The sequence below is a fragment of the Streptopelia decaocto genome (assembly GCF_964273445.1).
Source record: "Streptopelia decaocto genome assembly, chromosome: 2".
NCBI lineage: Eukaryota > Metazoa > Chordata > Aves > Columbiformes > Columbidae > Streptopelia > Streptopelia decaocto.
Genome location: NC_138655.1, coordinates 143,089,437 through 143,107,548, shown reverse-complemented (window position 1 = coordinate 143,107,548; position 18,112 = coordinate 143,089,437). Strand labels below are relative to the sequence as shown.

General features: G+C 35.7%; 1 protein-coding gene across 1 annotated transcript in view; it reads right to left on the bottom strand.

Annotated features, from left to right (window-relative positions):
- Positions 1 to 18,112, bottom strand: part of MALRD1 (MAM and LDL receptor class A domain containing 1) — a gene marked incomplete at both ends in the record, with an annotated part of 293,532 nt that overhangs the window by 38,572 nt on the left and 236,848 nt on the right. The window contains 3 exons of the mRNA XM_082044615.1: positions 3,742 to 3,808; positions 4,748 to 4,873; positions 10,133 to 10,408. Of these exons, the coding sequence (XP_081900741.1) occupies positions 3,742 to 3,808; positions 4,748 to 4,873; positions 10,133 to 10,408 (469 nt within the window). The remainder of the gene's footprint in view (positions 1 to 3,741; positions 3,809 to 4,747; positions 4,874 to 10,132; positions 10,409 to 18,112) is intronic.

Sequence of the window (18,112 nt, the reverse complement as noted above, 5' to 3'; positions counted from 1 at the left end):
TAAGAGTTAGATTTATGTACTATCAGTCTGATAAGAAATTTTTTTGTGTTCTCAGGGCTTTTTTTTCAGCACTGGTATCTTTGAAGCCTCACCCTTCAATTTCAGTGTGTTACAGAAGCACTTTTCCCAGCTTGCTTATTCTCATCAATATTTCTTTCCTATGTTTACAGAGGGCTGTGGTCTCACTTGAAATAAACAAAACCAAAGTCAACAACCACCCGCCACCACCAACAAAAAGCAACACAGAACAAACCACTGGACAAATGACTGGGGAAAATACATATATGATCAAAGAAATAATGTTGAAATCAGACCACTGAAAGTGTAAAAGTCCTAAACATTTTTGCTCAGATTATCATGATTTTCATGTATGGCCACAGTAGTTACCAGCACTAGCCACTCATCTGCGCATCCACAACAGAAGGAGGACTCAGTCAGGACAAATAAGAGTCACATTTTGTGAAATGAGTGTCTGTAGCATTTCAGACTAGAGCACTATTTAGTCTCGCAGCCAAAGAGGATACTCAAGAAGTAAAAACGTTAAGATAAGCATATTTGATATGAACCCCAAGTACTCTCCTGACCAAGTAGGAGAAGCAAATGTAAATGGCTTTAAACCTAACTCAGAAGTCCAATATCAGAGAGGACCAGGACAGCCATCGAACTGTGTTTCATTCAAGAAGTAATCTAACCGTCACCTGCAAAGCACCTTTGCTCTGCAGTTACTCACAAGCTCTTGATAAGAACATCTGCCACCCTATCAATAGTCATATTCTCAAATACTGTGGTCTGGCATGTTACTCAATTCATTATGTGTCAGCTAAGAAAATCTGTTTTCAGTAGCATGAATGGAAATGAGAGAAACCTGGTATACCAAACCCTTTTACCCAGTCCAATATACACTGAAACTATCTGGACTCGTATCCGTTGTTACCTCTTCCACCTAGTCTACAGATACCTTTTCATAGAAGAATGTTAGAGCTCACCTTCCACCTTCTACTGAACCCTCTTAGTTACATACTGCTGAAAGGATGTCAGGTTTATATATCTTGTGGTGTCACTTTATATATCTAGGCAAAAATAGTGCACACATGTAAAAATATACAGTGTCAAAGAAACTTGAGAAATATTAAATATATAAGTTATTGTAAATTTTCAATCTCTTCAAATAGTTGATTTCTTTCACTGAAGCAGCTACTGCAATTTCAGTCTGTTCTCAGGCTGACATATTAAACTACTTCAAGGAGTCTATAAAGTTAACTACTTCAACTACATTCCATTAAAAACATGGAAAAAAGCCACCCCATGTCACCAGAGGCTATTGTCTATCAATATAACTCCAACTAAGGTAAGAGGAGCAGCAGGAAATGGCTAACTCCCCTGTTATTATATATATGAGTAATTTTTTAAAAAATATTATAAAGCCTTCAGTGGTTGTGATATTGAACTGCTGATGTGGCTATTCCTTTTCTGCTCCATTTGCTGTTCTCCAATCACAACCCTTAACAGCAGAGTTTTCAGAAAGGCTTCCACTATTGCAGGGTGCCTGGGCACCAGGTCCTGCACTTGGGTCATAACAACCCCAGGCAGAGCTACAGGCTCTGGAAAGAGTGGTTGGAAAGCTGCCTGGCAGAGAGAGATCTGGGGATGTTGACTGACAGATGGCTGAATATGAGCCAGCAGTGTGCCCAGGTGGCCAAAAAGGCCAACAGCATCCTGGCTTGTACCAGCAATAGTGTGGCCAGCATGACTAGGAAGTGATTGTGCCACTGTACTCAGTGCTGGTGAGGGCACACCTTGAATCCTGTGTTCAGCTTTGGGCCCTTCATCATAAGAAGGACATTGAGGTACTAGAGAGAGTGCAGAGGAGGGCGACAAAGATGGTGAGGGGTCTGGAGCACAAGTCTGATGAGGAGCAGCTGAGGGAAATGGGGCTGTTTATCCTGGAGAAAAGGAGGCTGAGGGGAGACCTTATCACTGTCTACAACTACCTGAAAGGAAGTTGTAGCATGGAGGGTGTTGGTCTCTTCTGCCAAGTAGCAAGTGATAGGACAGGAAGAAATGGCCTGAAGTTGCATTAGGGGAGGTTTAGCTTGGATATTAGGAAAAGATTATTCACAGAAAGAGTTGTCAGGCATTGGAACAAGCTGCCCAGGGAAGTGATGGAGTCACCATCCCTGGAGGTGTTTGAAAGGCCTTTAGATGAGGTTCTTAGGGACACAGTTCAGTGCTAGAGTTAGGTTAGGTTAGGTTATGGTTGAGCTCGATGATCCTGAGGGTCTCTTCCAACTGAAATGATTCTATCATTCTATGAACATGTGTTACTTTTCCAGTTTTCTTGAAAAGAAATGACCTGTTTCCCCAATGCAAGAACATACAGGTCTTGGATTTATGCTAGCTCATAAGATGGGTCATTTTCATTTATGTGCCTTTGCTCCATTTACCTATTCAGTATGATGTTTCTTACTGAATGCTGAGGAGAAGTAACCTATTAATTATCCTATTGTTCCAACTATATTTTATTTCTGTGGATAAAGAAACACTTGCTATTTTTGTTTCCTTTCATTTGCAAATCCTAACATAAACTCAATTTCTATAAATCACTGGTATATCTAAAATCTCAATTGCTCTCCCAGTGCCCTACAAGCAATTTTCTTGTTGTTCATTTGTTTAATCTACCAACTGTAAACTCCCTGGCTATTCCCAATCCCTTCATTTTCTGCTGGCTATCCATTTCATTTCATCTGCAACCTTCCCCTATGTTTTTAGTTTCCTTTCTCTCTTTCTGTGTCACAAGAAGTTTTGAAATAGTCAGCTTAATGAAATTCCAAGCTTCTTGCAGAAACCATTCTCTATTCTACAACAGAGGAGGTTCTTCGGGAAATCTGCAGATAATTAACAGTTTTTTTCTGAGAGCTGAATCAAAGTACTCCATATGGAAGTACCTGTATTTCCTGAGTGTGTTGTTTATCACATTTCTTCAACCAGTAAAGGGTAAACTTGGCTTGAAAGATACAGATTCTGCAATAACTGAAATTGTGTCAGCAAGCTTATTGAAGTGAGTTTCCTAGAGACTAGGAGGCAAGCCTTAATGTTTGATCTTGACTAAGACAGATATCCTGATAGAACAGTTACTTTTCTCATAATTTGGTAAACTCTTCGGCAAGATCCACTGAAGTTTCCCAGTGGGAAACAGAGTAGTATCTTGTGTAAATGAATCCTGTCAGATATCCTGAGACGCTTTCTAAGGACTCATAGATTCTATATCAGAATTGCATAAATTATTTGTATTTGTTTTTCAGCATAGAGAATTTCCAGAAAAATACAAGCATATATTTAACACTTTTTTCAGCATAAGTGGAAAAACATTACCTCTTTCTCCAAATATATGCAGAAAATAATGTATAACAGAAATACATCACAAGTTCAGGTAAAGATGAGAACATGGCCTGCTCTAAATCTCATCTGAGATACACAACACCTGCTGCATATAAGGCATCATATTTCATAGAAGTGTGTGTTATATGTTGATGTGAAACATGACACAGGAAACTTAAGGTGTCAGGTCAAGAGGCTGTCTCATGTAATGGTAGAATAAAGTTACAGAAAAATCTATCTGATAAACAATATTCTTCTCCAAATGTGTTTTAACTCAGCAACTGTAAATAAATATAGAGACTTTAAAAAATACACTTCTATTGAACATCATTTCAACACAAATCAATCCCCAATGAAACTTACTGGCATAAGGGAATTTCATCTTTGATGATGCATCTTCCTCCATTTTTGCAGTATTCTTCAGGACAAACTACAAATATAGGAATGAAAATGATAATTTAAAGTTTCCCCCTTTGTTATTGTATGTATTATTACTGATTTTCAAAATAGTAGAATATTCACACCTGTCATTTTAGGTGCTTAACACTTCCAAAGACTCTCCCTTTAGACCAGGGGTGTCAGACTCATTTTTGCTGTATAATAGGACTGTATAAATGTAGGAGTAGTCCTAAAATTACATTTGACCCTTTGAAGACAACCACGAGGCTGATGTGACCCCCAGTAAAAATGAGTTTGACACCCCTGCTTTAGACTTTGACTTGGCGATACAAGTGTCAAGTCATAAATACAACATAGTCAATAAGCTCTGCTTGACCTTATATAAATCCTGGTGCTTCACTTGAACAGGCTTGTAATTTTCTCAAGTCAGAGTTTCATTTGAGTCCAGAAATGGAGATTTTGCCACTTACTAAAATAACTGAACTTAAATAACTGAACTTATATTTATTTAGTACCTAAGTCTGCTTTATTATTAATAGCTTTTTCACAGGGGTGATGAACAGACACTTACTCCTGTGTTACCAGCCTTCTTATTAAAGATGTTCAGAATTTTAACACTTAGAATTACACTCTGAAAAGAATTAGAGATATCAGTCCTGAAAAAGGTAAAGCTGTATAAGTAGAGGAGTATGTCACTGTTGTCAACTTTTAACATCCCTTAACATGGGTTTTCACATCATCACATTTACTTTTACAGAAGGTTAGTTTTACATCCCTACAGCAAGAAAAACCCCAAATCAAACCACTATTTGATCTGTGTCATACTTTCATCAGGAAGATTCATGCCTGTTGTAATTGGATTAAGTTTTAGCAGAGGGAATACAGTCAAGTTTGACGGCTGCCTAAAGATTCAGTAGGAAATGACTATACTTTTTAGTTTCAAGTGATATTTTTATGCAAAATTAAGTACCTGAGCAGCTGGACTCATCAGTGCTGAAATCAATGCAGTCTGCAATGCCATCACAACGCTGGAAGATTGCTATGCATTGATTAGTTGAGGCACATAACAAAGAACCATTGAAACAGTCTTTAATGGCTGAAATGAAAAGTAACATGACAGTTATTATCAGCTATATTTCTTTTCCTCACTATTAAAAAACTACCAGAAAATTTGATTCATACTATAGTATATAAACTTGCATCTGTGTGACCTCTACAAGCTTTTCAAAGACATACAACTTTAGTACTGAGTAGATAAATAAGTAAAAAAAACCCAGAGCATAGGTGTTACAGAAGCTGGATTTTCCTGTTAAATTTGTTAAGGTGGATGTTTTCGCTTAAAACGTTGATAGAGTAAGCTGCAAAACCTCAGTGAAAACCCATAAAAAGATATAATCAGTCACCTCTCATTCATATGATGGAATTAATTTTTAAACATAAATTTTAAAAAGACATTATATACAGAGTGTTTCAAAAAGATGTGCCTGATTTCAAAACAGTAGTGAATTCAAATTCGGTCCATCTCTTTAAAACACACTGTATTTTTCTTCTATTACAAGAACCCAAATACTAAAAGGTAGTTAACATATAAAAAGTAGAGAAATACTATACTGAAAAATCTAAACTTGCACACCTTTTTTATTCTTGGGCATTTAGTAATATGTTCTATATTTGTCCAGAAGAATTATGAGGGGTAAATCTTGCTGGAATAACATAAGCCCTCAAGTACTGAATTACTCCTGAATCACTGTTCTACAGGATGTGCCTGATACTCTTGCAAACTCCTGTAGACTGTAATACAATTTTGTCACTTTATCTTGCACAATGTTCTCTTATGCTGCCTTAAACTATTGTTTTTAAGGTCTTTTTTTAGGTAATTTAAGCTGAACTCTGTCACCATAATGCTAATGCAAATCAGGGGGAACTCTTCTGACTCCCTCAGAGTTAGATATATTCACATTAGCTTGTGAGTTCAGAGTGAGAGAAAGAATTGAGGAAAATTAAAAATACCCCAATGCAGCATCTAAATTTAATAATATTTCCTGTTCCTGGTCAAGAGCCAGCATACACAGTAATAAGCCTCCCAAGCTGGATGGGCAGGCTGCTGGAGGATGTATTTGTTACAGTCTCAGCTATAATTTAAATCACTGGTCTATATAGACTGAAAGAGTATGCTAAATTTAAAATGCTGCAGTTCAATTTAGACCACAACAATGGAGGCAAATCTTACCAGTTTTGGTCTTGCCAGTCAACTCTTGCCAGTTTTGATATTCTTTCAGAAATATGAAATTACTCATGTGAGTAAGGGCTTGTGGGATCAAACCTTTTAATTACATGCACTGACCATTTACTGAAGTCTGCAGAAAAATTTGTAGAATACTAGCTTGCTTTTTTTTCCAATTCCAAATCATGTTTATGAGAACTTTAAAGTTCTGGCCAATTTTAAACCATCACTGTACTGTTCTGCACATGCATTGAAATCAAAGTCTCTTCAGTTGACTGGACAAGTCTTGACATTGGAGAGGGAGTTTGCTGGTAGTGACAGCAGGATAAAAGCAACACCAAGAAGAATTAAAATTTCCTTTTCTGCTCTCCATTTCCTTGACCATTCAGTCCAGTGGAACAGGTTGTGGCAGACTGAAAAACCCCAGCAGATTACAGCATCACTGCACATTCGTAGCATATCCTGCCATCTATCTCTTATGATTGTCAGCTTTCCAGAAAGTAACTGAGAGTCTCATGCCCTCTGCTGCAGTTTCCTAACCAAATAGTAATCTCATACTTATTTTGGTGCAATCAGACCAAATCCTGTACACCCTTTGCAATTGGGGGGATGATGTCCCAATGTTATTTGAACCAGTTTTATAAGTAGTTATTTGCACACAAATACCCAGTCTGTAAACATAATTACATATTCAGACTAGGACTTCAACAGAAGCAAAGTTGGAAATTTGACATAAAACACACTCTTTTTATGTGCTTTAGAACTTTTTTGTCTGCATGTGTATTTTGAGGATGCTGTAAACTATGTGGATATAGAGTACTGCTTGTAGTTTGCCATATATATGACTGATATAGAGATTCAGTTCCTGAGCTCTCACTTGCATTGATGGTTGGTGTAAGAACAGAAGGTCTAATGTAGCCCTTTATTACTTCCCCTAGTTCTGGACTGGACTGGCTGCTGGGTAAAATAGAAGAAAGGTTGATTTGTTTTCGTTCATTTATATCTATTGACCGTCAGGTTGGTTTGACATATCCCTTTACCTTGAACAAGCTTATTGCGCTGAGATTTTTATATGATTTACAGAGGGAACAGTCATAGTAATGGATATGACTGCTGAATACTTTGCACAGATCCAGAATTTCAGACAGAAGGGACAATGAACTAAGCTATTGGTGCTGAGGTAAAGAATGTTGAGAACACATTTTAAAAACAATGCTATTCTTTTACTGCACTTAAACTAAAATGGATATTGCTTATTGTCAACAGCATTACAAATAGCTTCAAATTACTCCAGCTAGTTATTTTTTATTTTCATGAGAGGCCTTAAAGTATTTTTGGGATAAAGACATTAAATGGAGGCAAGAACAACAGTGAAGACATGAAAGTGAAAACATCAGCTTTTTGCCTATATTTCAATTTTCAATGTCCAAATTAAATTTGTAGAAAGGATAAAAATATCTCAGCCAATTTGAAAGAATATAATTTTTAATATTTACTAGGTAGCTGAAACTTACAGGACTATAACAGATACATTTTGGTACATTACAAAGAACTGTCAGATGGTGTTGGAGTCTGAGAAAAATTAATATATATACCCCACTGGTGTTAACATGTTTGTTTTCCACCCCATACTATTGTAATCAGGCAATTAAAAAAATATTAAATAGGTGAGATAAAGTACCCTTCACTAAAACCGACAACAAGAAGAAGGCTGGCCAAGTAGAACATTTAAAACTGGAAAACAGTTCCAAGATTTTGTTGTTAAAAGCAGCAAATAATAAAATCCACCACATTAATAGGTATAAAACAGTATTAATATAATATTGTACAACCTAACTGTTGAGTGAATTCTATGCAAAAATATGTCTGCATAAATCTCTATGTCATGCAGAAAAGCATCTATGTGGTAAAAATGGTGGTTGTAGTAGAGATCCGACTAATGCTTTTTTTTTTTTTTTTTTAATTGTTTTCCTTTGTCCTGACTTTCTTTTAGGTTTTATACTTAAACTTTGAAAGACACAAGATGCATTTTGACAACTGGTCTTCATCGCAGAAGACAACGTTCTCTGATGAATCCCTGAATTCAAAAGCCAGAACATTTTTGACCACATATTGACACTTAAATGACTGAAATTGCTAATGAACAGGGCACACACAAAATGGAAGGGGACAGTAATTCCTACACTGAAATTTTCTAAAATCGACAGGAAATTTTACCTGCACCAAGAAAAACAAAACAAAACAAATCAAACCAAAACAAATCAAAAAAAAACAAAACACAAAACAAAATAAAACAAGACATTGCCACTTAAAATTTAATCTGTGTTCATAACTGCTTAGAAAAAAAAAATTCCATTTCAATTTAAAACCTGAAAAAAACCCTCACTCCTAAGCTGTGCTGTTATTACAGTACATATAAGCTGGAGTTACTAGCACAACAACCAATTTTGTAGATTATGCACAAATTTCAATAAAATAAATACAACTTGTGAGATATTTAATTTTTTCTCTCTGACTTTTCTTTGTTGACAAACCTACATGGTATTTCACATGTTAAAAGTAGACAGCTAGAGATGAAATGTTGCACTTTCATGGCATATACATTTTGATGGCAGAACCAGCTGGGACAGTAATCACCTTTTCAATTATTCCATTCCAAATGACCACTAACTGCTTTCTTTTTGCTTTGCCTGCAACCAGCATCATCTTCAAAGAAGGAATATCAGTTGCTGCTTCTGTATTCCTGTCTTATATTGTCAACACCTACATGTTTGTATAGTCCAAACTGAATTTTGTAGTAACAATGTGATTACAAATTTGGCTAAGTTTTCCCACGGTGTGCAATATCTATGGAGAATTTTTGTTCTTTCAATAGACCATGACTTAGTTTCCCCTTATATCATGAGCATGGCTTAGAAGTCAAAAGCAATGAAACAATATCTCCATTGTTTGGGGAATACTGATAACCATGGAAATCTTGTGGTCTTTGGATTTTGGGATTCTGGAACACATTAGCTGCTGTAATGTGGATCTGGGATGTACATGTACTAGCATACAGCAGGGACGTCTCTGATAGAGGAGACATTGAGGAGGAAACAGCGCCAAATGAAGATTAATGAGGTTTATCTGAACTTAGGGACATATAAAATTTCTACATGCCTTCGGGGCATGTAGAATTTAAGATAAAGAGATACCTGCAAAATCAGGCCTTTTACTAACAAAACCACAGAGCCTGCTTCCAAATGAAAGTGCCTAGAAAGACATGTACAGATAGTATACAAAATCCATACTGGTTTTGTAATTTGTTAAAAGAAATGGCACGTTCAGTGGCCTGCATTCAGTAGTTTTGATACAAAATATTAAAGAACTTGAATTTCTAGTTCACTGGAAACTGATACTTAGTAATTGTTTCGGTACTGATAGGATGAAAAAGAAAATGTTATAAAAAACTTCTACAGAATGAGAAGTTTAGGAAGAAATTTTTTTTTTTTTTCTTTCGTCCTGTGTAGCTAATTAGTTTGAACTTCGTGGAATGAAACATTTTGCCTCAGTTCATCTGCCAATAAAAAAATACTTTGAAATGGACAGACACTTTTGTGTCTATCTGAAGCTTTATGGTATCTCATTACAATTACAGTTCAAAGCCTGTTGTCCTTGTGTTTTGCTTGTGAGCCCTTTTCCTTGGTCAGAGTAGAGGTTGCTGCTACTGCATGAACAGACTTGATTTCAAGATCCTTGAAAGGTCAGTACTGCTTTGAGTGTTACTGAAGTACAGAACTGCGAAAATCTATCTCTCTGTCATGTTGTAGTCAGAGATGAGGCAATGCAAATGCAGCTGATTGTTCTATGGAAAAAAAGTGGAAGCGCTTCCAATAATTAACAGAAATACAATGCAAATGATTTGAAGCATCTTTTGAAATTTTTAGCCGGGGAGTAAGAATGCATAAGTAAAATTATTTGCAAACGTAGAGTGTCTTTCCAGGTAACACATTATAAGTGATACAATTAATGTTTTTCTTGATGAGAGGATAGTGAATTTACACTGTACTTCATCATATTGCTCTGCTTCACATCACTGTTTTAGGAAAGTGAGTTAGCATCACCTTAACTGTAGCAATGAAAGTAACTTACGGCAGCCAACTTCATCTTCATTAAGGTGGCAGTCAGGCACACCATCACATCTCAGGAGGGATGGGATACAGCCTTCGGAATGACACAGAAACTCTGTTTGCTTGCAGGAACCCGGAGAAGTGGCAGTAGGTGTCTCCATGGGACAGTTCATTTCATCACTTCCGTCCATGCAATCTTCAGCCCCATTGCATTTTGCAGCAAGGGGCAAACACTGCTGCACATAGGCACATGTAAACTGGTCACTGCTACAAGTTGGAGGGTGTGGATCAGCAGGTCCTACAAGAAAAAAAGGGATATTTATTGATTCTGTTCTTTCAGTAGTTATCTATACTGCCTCTGAGGTGAACATAGGGACTGCTAGGAATGCAGCTGATCTTGACTACTAAAATTATTAAAAAACCCATAACAACTTGTATAAAAACACAGCTCCTAAGTACAGAACGCGCTACTGAAAACATCATACTAACTCCACAGTTGTTTTTGCTGCAAGATTTCCTTCTAAAGTTCAAATTCAACACTTGTTTTGATCCTGTTACTGCTTGTGCCATGTATGTATAGAAGTGTCAATATCAAAGCATTAGAAAAACTTATCTTTCACTGTGTAACAGGAAAGGGTTAAAATAGCCCTCAAACTACAATCTTCGTCTATTTGTATAATGAATTGGTGAACAAAAATCTGGATCAACACGGAACTCATTTAACGGAAAGGTATTATAAATGGTAAGGGCTGAGCCCTCAACAGAGTGAGAAAAAGATTTTAATAAAGTAACTAGAAAGATTTTTATATCAGAGTGATATAAATGTCTCTGGAGACATTCAAAACCCGCCTGGACATGTTCCTGTGCGACCTCACCTAGGTGTTCCTGCGCCAGCAGGGGGATTGGACTAGATGATCTTTTGAGGTCCCTTCCAATCCCAAACATACTGTGATACTGTGATACTGTGATACTGTGATGATCACTCTGATTCTGTATCTTAGCTTGATGTGATAGAGAATTAAATCAAAGAAAATAATGCATAAAAGTTTCCAGGGTACAAATGAATTAAAAAAAGGAGTATTTTTAAATTTCAGACTTTAATTCAGACAGCTGACAACAGAAGAAATATCCCATGCTTAACTGCATTGCTGGAAAAAGTAGTGGAAAAAAGTTTCTGTGATACCTTATACAAGTATATTTTTCTCATGCATTTAAGTCTTTCTTCCAATGATAATGATTGCAACAGATTTTTACCAGCAGAAGCAACAGAACTGTTTATGGAAACTGATTTATAAGAAGCTGGCTATGCTAATGCTGTATTCTTTACACTCATGGTGTCTCCCATAAAAGCAATGTGATGATTCCTGTAATTTTTGTCTTATGTACTGGGGAAAAACCAAAATGAAAGAAAACAAAACAAAACAAAACAAAAAACTCCAAACCTAAACAAAACCAAAACCACCTCTAGAATTTAACTCTATGTATTTAATCTTTTCTAGGTCAATTTGCCACAGGTGAGTATAGAAAATGATATTATGCTTGTTAGAGACAAGGAAAGACAAATTAATTTCACCACCTCTGTAAAGAACAGGAGGAGTTTTGCTGTTGACTTGCACTGAAGCAGAGCAGACCAAGTGCAAAAGTTCATGGGTGGGTTTTAGTTTGCCCTTTAAAACAGTGCAAGGATTGCTCTCTAACCTCAGAAGTCAAAAGGTACTGCTGCATTAGGACTGTAAAGGAATGTATGGATTTTGGCATTATTTTACTACTTCTAGTCCACTGGGCATAGTAGTATGTTTTTATATTTTTTGATACCAGGATGGGGTTTTATAGCAGGAGAACTTTGCTGGAACATGCTCAGTCTCTAAAATACCTGCATCATGAATAACAATAGCATTTTGTACAAAAAAATGAACTGCTAATGCATTCAGATAAACAGAATAGTAGTATTTTACCATCTCGTTGCTTGTGGAACAGTTTCAAGGAAAAAGACCTCAAATTGCTGTCTAACTTTGAATTTGCTAACTTTTGATGTTCATGTTGACTTCATGTCAGAAAATCAACACTGGAAAGCTTCATACAATAGAATATTCTTGACATAATTTCATACCACTAGTGTTGTTAAATTCTGTCATGCAACTAGAAAAATAGCCCATCATACACTGGATATAATCTAAACATGAAAAAACAATAATGGATTTTTCTACAGTGAAAATAATAACCTACTGATCTTTTGGCTTGTTTGTACTCAGAATTACATAATAAATCCCTTGAAGACATGTACTTTTAAATAGGACTGAAAATGTAGAATTTTCATTATATGTTTTATAAACATATTAATATAAAAAAAATCAATAATGCTACTTCAAAAGTTTTATGAAAGTGGTCTTTAGACAGATGATTGTAGATCACATAGTGAATTTATTTTTGAATAAATGAAAATAAATTTGGATTTTGATTTTTTTTTCTTCTTTGTTCCCACATTTTAGTAGATAATAATAGTAGCATATAAAGTTGTTAGAACTGGGTTCATCATGAAGAATTTGCATATAAGGCCATGATTCTGTCAAGGTAACAAGGAAACGGATTGAAAGTCATTGAGAATATATATATTTCTATCTTTGTTGGTATAAAACTGGGACTGCTAAAAATAGAGCAAATCTTACAAAATGGATTTTTTTAATGAGTTATTTTATATTTTTAGTTTGCACTTGCTCTGGAGAAAAAAAAAAGTTTTAAAAAAAGTACGTTTACATTAGACAGTATTTTTTTTCCTTCTGTTTCTTCTGACCCTTTTCCTCACGGTGGCATTTAGGCAGCAAATATGACTTAAGCTGGAGTCAGTTCCACTCAGGCATGCACTTTTCTAATTGAGTAGTCCAGTTTTAGGGTTTTTTTGTGCTTGTTCTGATGCAGTGGAAATTAACCCCACGCAGTTCCAGTACAGTTTACTATCCTATGGTTACTTGTTTATGTTGCAGAAAAAATTGCTTTTTTAGTACATTTGTGAGCATTTTTGACCCAGTTTAATTCTCTATACCTGTCCCGTTCGTCATAGTTTGCTAACAGGTTTCTACCAAGCTTTGTTCTGAAAATTAAAATCCCCTCTCAAACTCGATAATGCTTGAATGTATTGCTTGTTGTGAATCTGTTCTTGAATGTTAAAATATCTTCAGGCTTTGGTAGCTCAGATCAGCTTAACCTTATGGTCCCTATCATGTAAAGTGCTTGTGTCTGGAAACTATCTCATACTAAATTCAGTAGTTAGGCAAATGGTTGAATGCTTTACTAAAAGGAGCATTTTTTAATTATTATAATTTTCTATCATGATTCCCTACCGTTGTTGGAAAATAATGCCTTGAAATAAGCCTTTCCTGACTTGCATACCAATTATTTTAGAGTGTGCAATACTCACTGAGAGCAGTGAAGATGTCTCCAATCTATTTTGGAGGTTAAATTAGGGGTAAGGTTAACTAAGGGTGTTGTTGATGTTCATTTTATGCTTTGAGTACATCAATAAAAATCCAAAGTGATACCCTGAAATAAGCAAAATAATTTTAGATCTGAACGATAAATAAAATGAGAATATACCTCAAAAACCATAAGGATATCACCTTGCTTATTAACTCACATTATTTATTAATTAGTTAACATCTTCTTTCTTTCAGAAGCAATAGGAAAATTGTGCTCTGGATGACATTCTATAATACATCATGATTGCTGTGATTCACCAAAACTGTACAATAAATACTTCAATTTATTTTCTTTACATAAAATAGTTTTCTTAATTATAAGTTAAATGTCCCTGGTAAAAGTTTTTGAAAAATTATAAAACATTAATTTGTATATAGCTAACATTTAAAACTGACTAATTAGGAATATGTACATTTAGAAAATCATTAACTTATTCCAACCGAAAAGAAATCTCAAGCGACATATCAATGTAAAACTACATGCATTCAAAGCTGCTGTCTATGTAATTATTTATATTAAGCTCATCATTGCAGTATTTGCTACTGACATGTTTTATTCTAAAGAGTGGCAACATTAATTCTGCTTTCTTGCCACTGGGAAGAGTTGAACTAAAATGTTAACACTGCAATGTAGTTTGCAGTGAAAAATGAGCAGGCACTAATGGGAGACTCATAAATACTCTCCATTGTGCTGAGTTACACAGTGGTATTCTCACCTGACTCAGCTGTAGAAACTAACTTTAAACTTATGCATATAAATGAATACTTCATCCACTCTTGTAGATATATATGAAGGTAATGTAAATAGCAGCAGCTGAAGTGTGTTTTTCGATGCAAACTGAACTCTCCTTTTGTGGCCCACAGGCCATTTCTGTTACTTAAAATCATTAAATTCAACGGTCGCCTAATACTAGCATGCCAAAAAATGTTTCCCTCACCTTTTGCCAAATGCAGAAAAGATGTTCCCAACCCAGCACTCATCTGAGTGCTGTGTGGCTCTCATTTTCAGACCACATTCAGGAGTGGAGGAGATATTGTACAGGTTACTTTTGTAAAAAGCAGGATCTATTTGAAGCTGTTTAAGGATTTGGAGATAAATCTACTGAAAATGATGTGTTCTAAGGAACACAGGATAAAAGCTTAGCTTTCTGTATCCAGGCTGCATGATCATTGAAAAGCAGGAATGGAGATCCTCAGGAATACATTGAGAATTTTCACACAGATGAAATGCAAACTAATCAAAAGCAATTTCAGAGAAAATAACCTTTACTTTGCAGAGAACTTAGTCTCCATTTAGATCTGCATGAAAAACAGCAGCAAATTGTTGATGTTCCATTATAGCTAAAGGAGTCATGAGCACATGTCCTTTTTTATTTTACTTTGCACTCAGTGTTTTATTTTACACTTATTTTTACCTTGCATATGGCAAATACCCAAAATTAAAGAAAGGGTTTAAAATATGTGTGTAAGATCTTGTGTACATCATAAAAAAGAGGTTTTAATTAGGTTCTAAAAAATGGCATTTTAATCCAGTCCTAATTCTTTATGAAACCTAGTCATGCAGCTGTGCTGGGTGAGTTATAACCTAAGGACCAAGAAGTGCTAACCTACAAACATCCTCCCACTTTAAAAAGAAATTAGGGACTTGAGGTAGATACAAAAAAGCAAAAATTAAACCAGTGTATAAACCAAAACAAATTTGGTCTGTACTGCTTAATGAATTGCAATAACCACAGGTCATATACCTGTGTTTCATTGTTGTCAGATAAAATGCGTGCTTTTAGATTCATTTTTTTCAACATGTTAACCATCAAAACATCAGTTACACTAAATAGAGCTCCTGAGCTGATGATTTACATCATGAAAAGTGTTAAGTCAATAAGTGCTCATCGTCAAGGACATAATTACATATTTGCAGGATAGGGATTTATTAAATGCTTACTGTTGTCTGATGAATACTTCCTGTACACATATGCTTTGTTGTACTACTGTCTTTGTCATCCACGGAGTGTACTGATCCTATACCCTGACTGTATGCCAAACTCCACAGGTTGGCACTGTACACATTTTGCCCATGAATCACAGGAATTCAGTCACCAGAAACCACAGAATTGCTATTACCTGAATGCTAATCTAAAATAAATGTTTGTATTACACAGCCATTTACACTGCCAGAAAGAGACAAACATGCTTAATTTGAATGAAACAACACCTCCGTGCTATCCACGTATTTTCCACCTTTCTTGTTCAGACACCAAGATCTCTGGCACAGAGTATGTCTCCATTTATATTTATATATATCACCTGTAACAGTGAATTCTAATTAAGAATAGTAGACACTGGCATTAAAGTCGACACCAGGAAGCATGAAATAAAGTTGACACATGCTATTATGCAGTATTAACTCAGTTGTATCAGAGTTTGCTCTGAAGTCCATTTAGGTAAATGGAATAACTCATATTGATTTTAATGGGCCTTGCATCAGATCCTTGAAAACTAAGAACCTGTCTGATATATTTGGATAAGTATTTTGCTTACTAAACCAAATAAAAACAGTGAGCTTATTAACTGTAGTTAAAAGAGGCCAAAAATAAGGCCCTCCAACAGTTTTCATTCGACAAGAGTATAAATTAATTAGAGGCCCAATCCAATGCATTAATTAAGTTGAAATAAGTGGCAGTCCTCTCACTTCAGTAAACATTGGATCAGGGCATAAAATTAGCCCATTCAAGGTGGCTGCCAGAAAACAACCACGTTAAAAAAAAATTTACCACACTAAAGGTGTTCCAATACTTTAACAATCTGTCTGTGAGTGTTTATCAGTGTTATTTTCTTCTATAAGATAAAATGTTGATTTCAAAGCTTATAAAAAGACAAAAAAAACACAAGGAGAAGCTGAGTCTGGCCAATGGAATCTTTAAATCTCTTTCCTTTGTGAGAGCACAGAAGTATGGGGTAGGATGCTGAAGAGGATCCCAGAGACCCTGTTACAAAAACAGAATTAACAAAAACAGGACTGGGCATAAAGTTTTCAGAGTTGTATATGTCTGTGAAGTATTTATTTTAAATGATCACAGTTTTCTCACAAGCAAACATAATGGAAAACAGACAGGTTTACTGCCAGTAAAATCAAGGTATGATTTATAGTTTCCACTCAGAGAACTACCACTTCTGGCTGGAATACACTAACTACCTGTGACAGAAATATGACAATATTTCCCTTATTTCTGCTAAGAACAGTCCAGAAATTGCTAGCTATGTTCACTATTGTGATAGATTTATTTCTTTGCTTATTTATTAGGAGCAATGAAGGAAACTATGGTAAACTCTATAATTTCTGAGATAAATCTGAGCTTGTGATTTACTCTTATTTAGGAGAGAGGTAAGTTTTACATAACAAAGAATTTGAGAATTTTCTTCTCTCCAAGATAGAATAATAAATCTTATTAAATCCAAAAATTATTTCTTTCTATCCCTCCAAGGAAACATGTTGATTTTTATGAGCAAACTTAGCAAGGCAAAATATCATCTCTGTGATTTGAGTTTTGCTTGGGGTTTTTTGGTGTAAACAGATGGGTTTTGGAAGTTCAATATTTATGAAATTATTTTCATCCACTATTAATAAATCCAAAGATTTTTAATTTCCCAAAAGACATCCAGCTTGAATCAGAAGATTTTAGTATTCTGTACAGGTATAAAAAGACAGAGAGAAACTGAAAAATGTGGACCAAGGTATTATAGTTATTTAAACATAGGTTATATAATTGCATTCAGGACTTGTCATTAATTGTGCTAGTTTATTTAGTGTAACTATCTTATCCTAAATTTATTCCCAATTTCCCTTCCCGTGAAATCCATGTAAAATTGTGGCTTCACCACCAGTTAGTTCTGTGCACTGGAGGATGCTGAAATAGGCTGAAAAATCTAAGGTACTTTGCCCTGGATCATAATTTTTACCCTTTCAAAACACAGAAATGCCCTATGTCTGCCAAGCAATGAGAATCTAAAGCATATTCTGGTTAGTTTCTAGGAGAAACTAATTACCTAGAGAAACTATTCACAAATATCCCCAGTATACTCAGTCGTCTATCACTACTAACCTCACTTTCCTCTTCCCCTCCTTTGTTTCTACAGTCAGTCTCCCCCAGCAGCTCCCCCTGAATCTTCTCTTGCCCTTGAGAATAGAAATTCCCTGAGCTCTCAACCTGCAAGAGATTTCTGCTTCACTGCAAGCATGAGCAGACAAGCTAACAGTGATTCCCATGGCTCTGCAAGTTAAAAAATCAGAAGTTAAGTCTCCGCTACAGAGTTTTTCCCAGTGATCTAACACTGCAGTATCAGCAGCTCCAGGAGTTAACCCTTTCAGTATCTCCTGCATTCTGGCTGTTGGTGTTTCAGAGATGGATCATTGACTTCATCTCAGCCTCTGTCAGATGAGTTTTGTTCTGCTGCCGAGTTTTCTCCCTGTTGCTTAACATGCACATGTGCACACACTGATGCACACCCTTCAGCAAGACTTTCTCTGCATC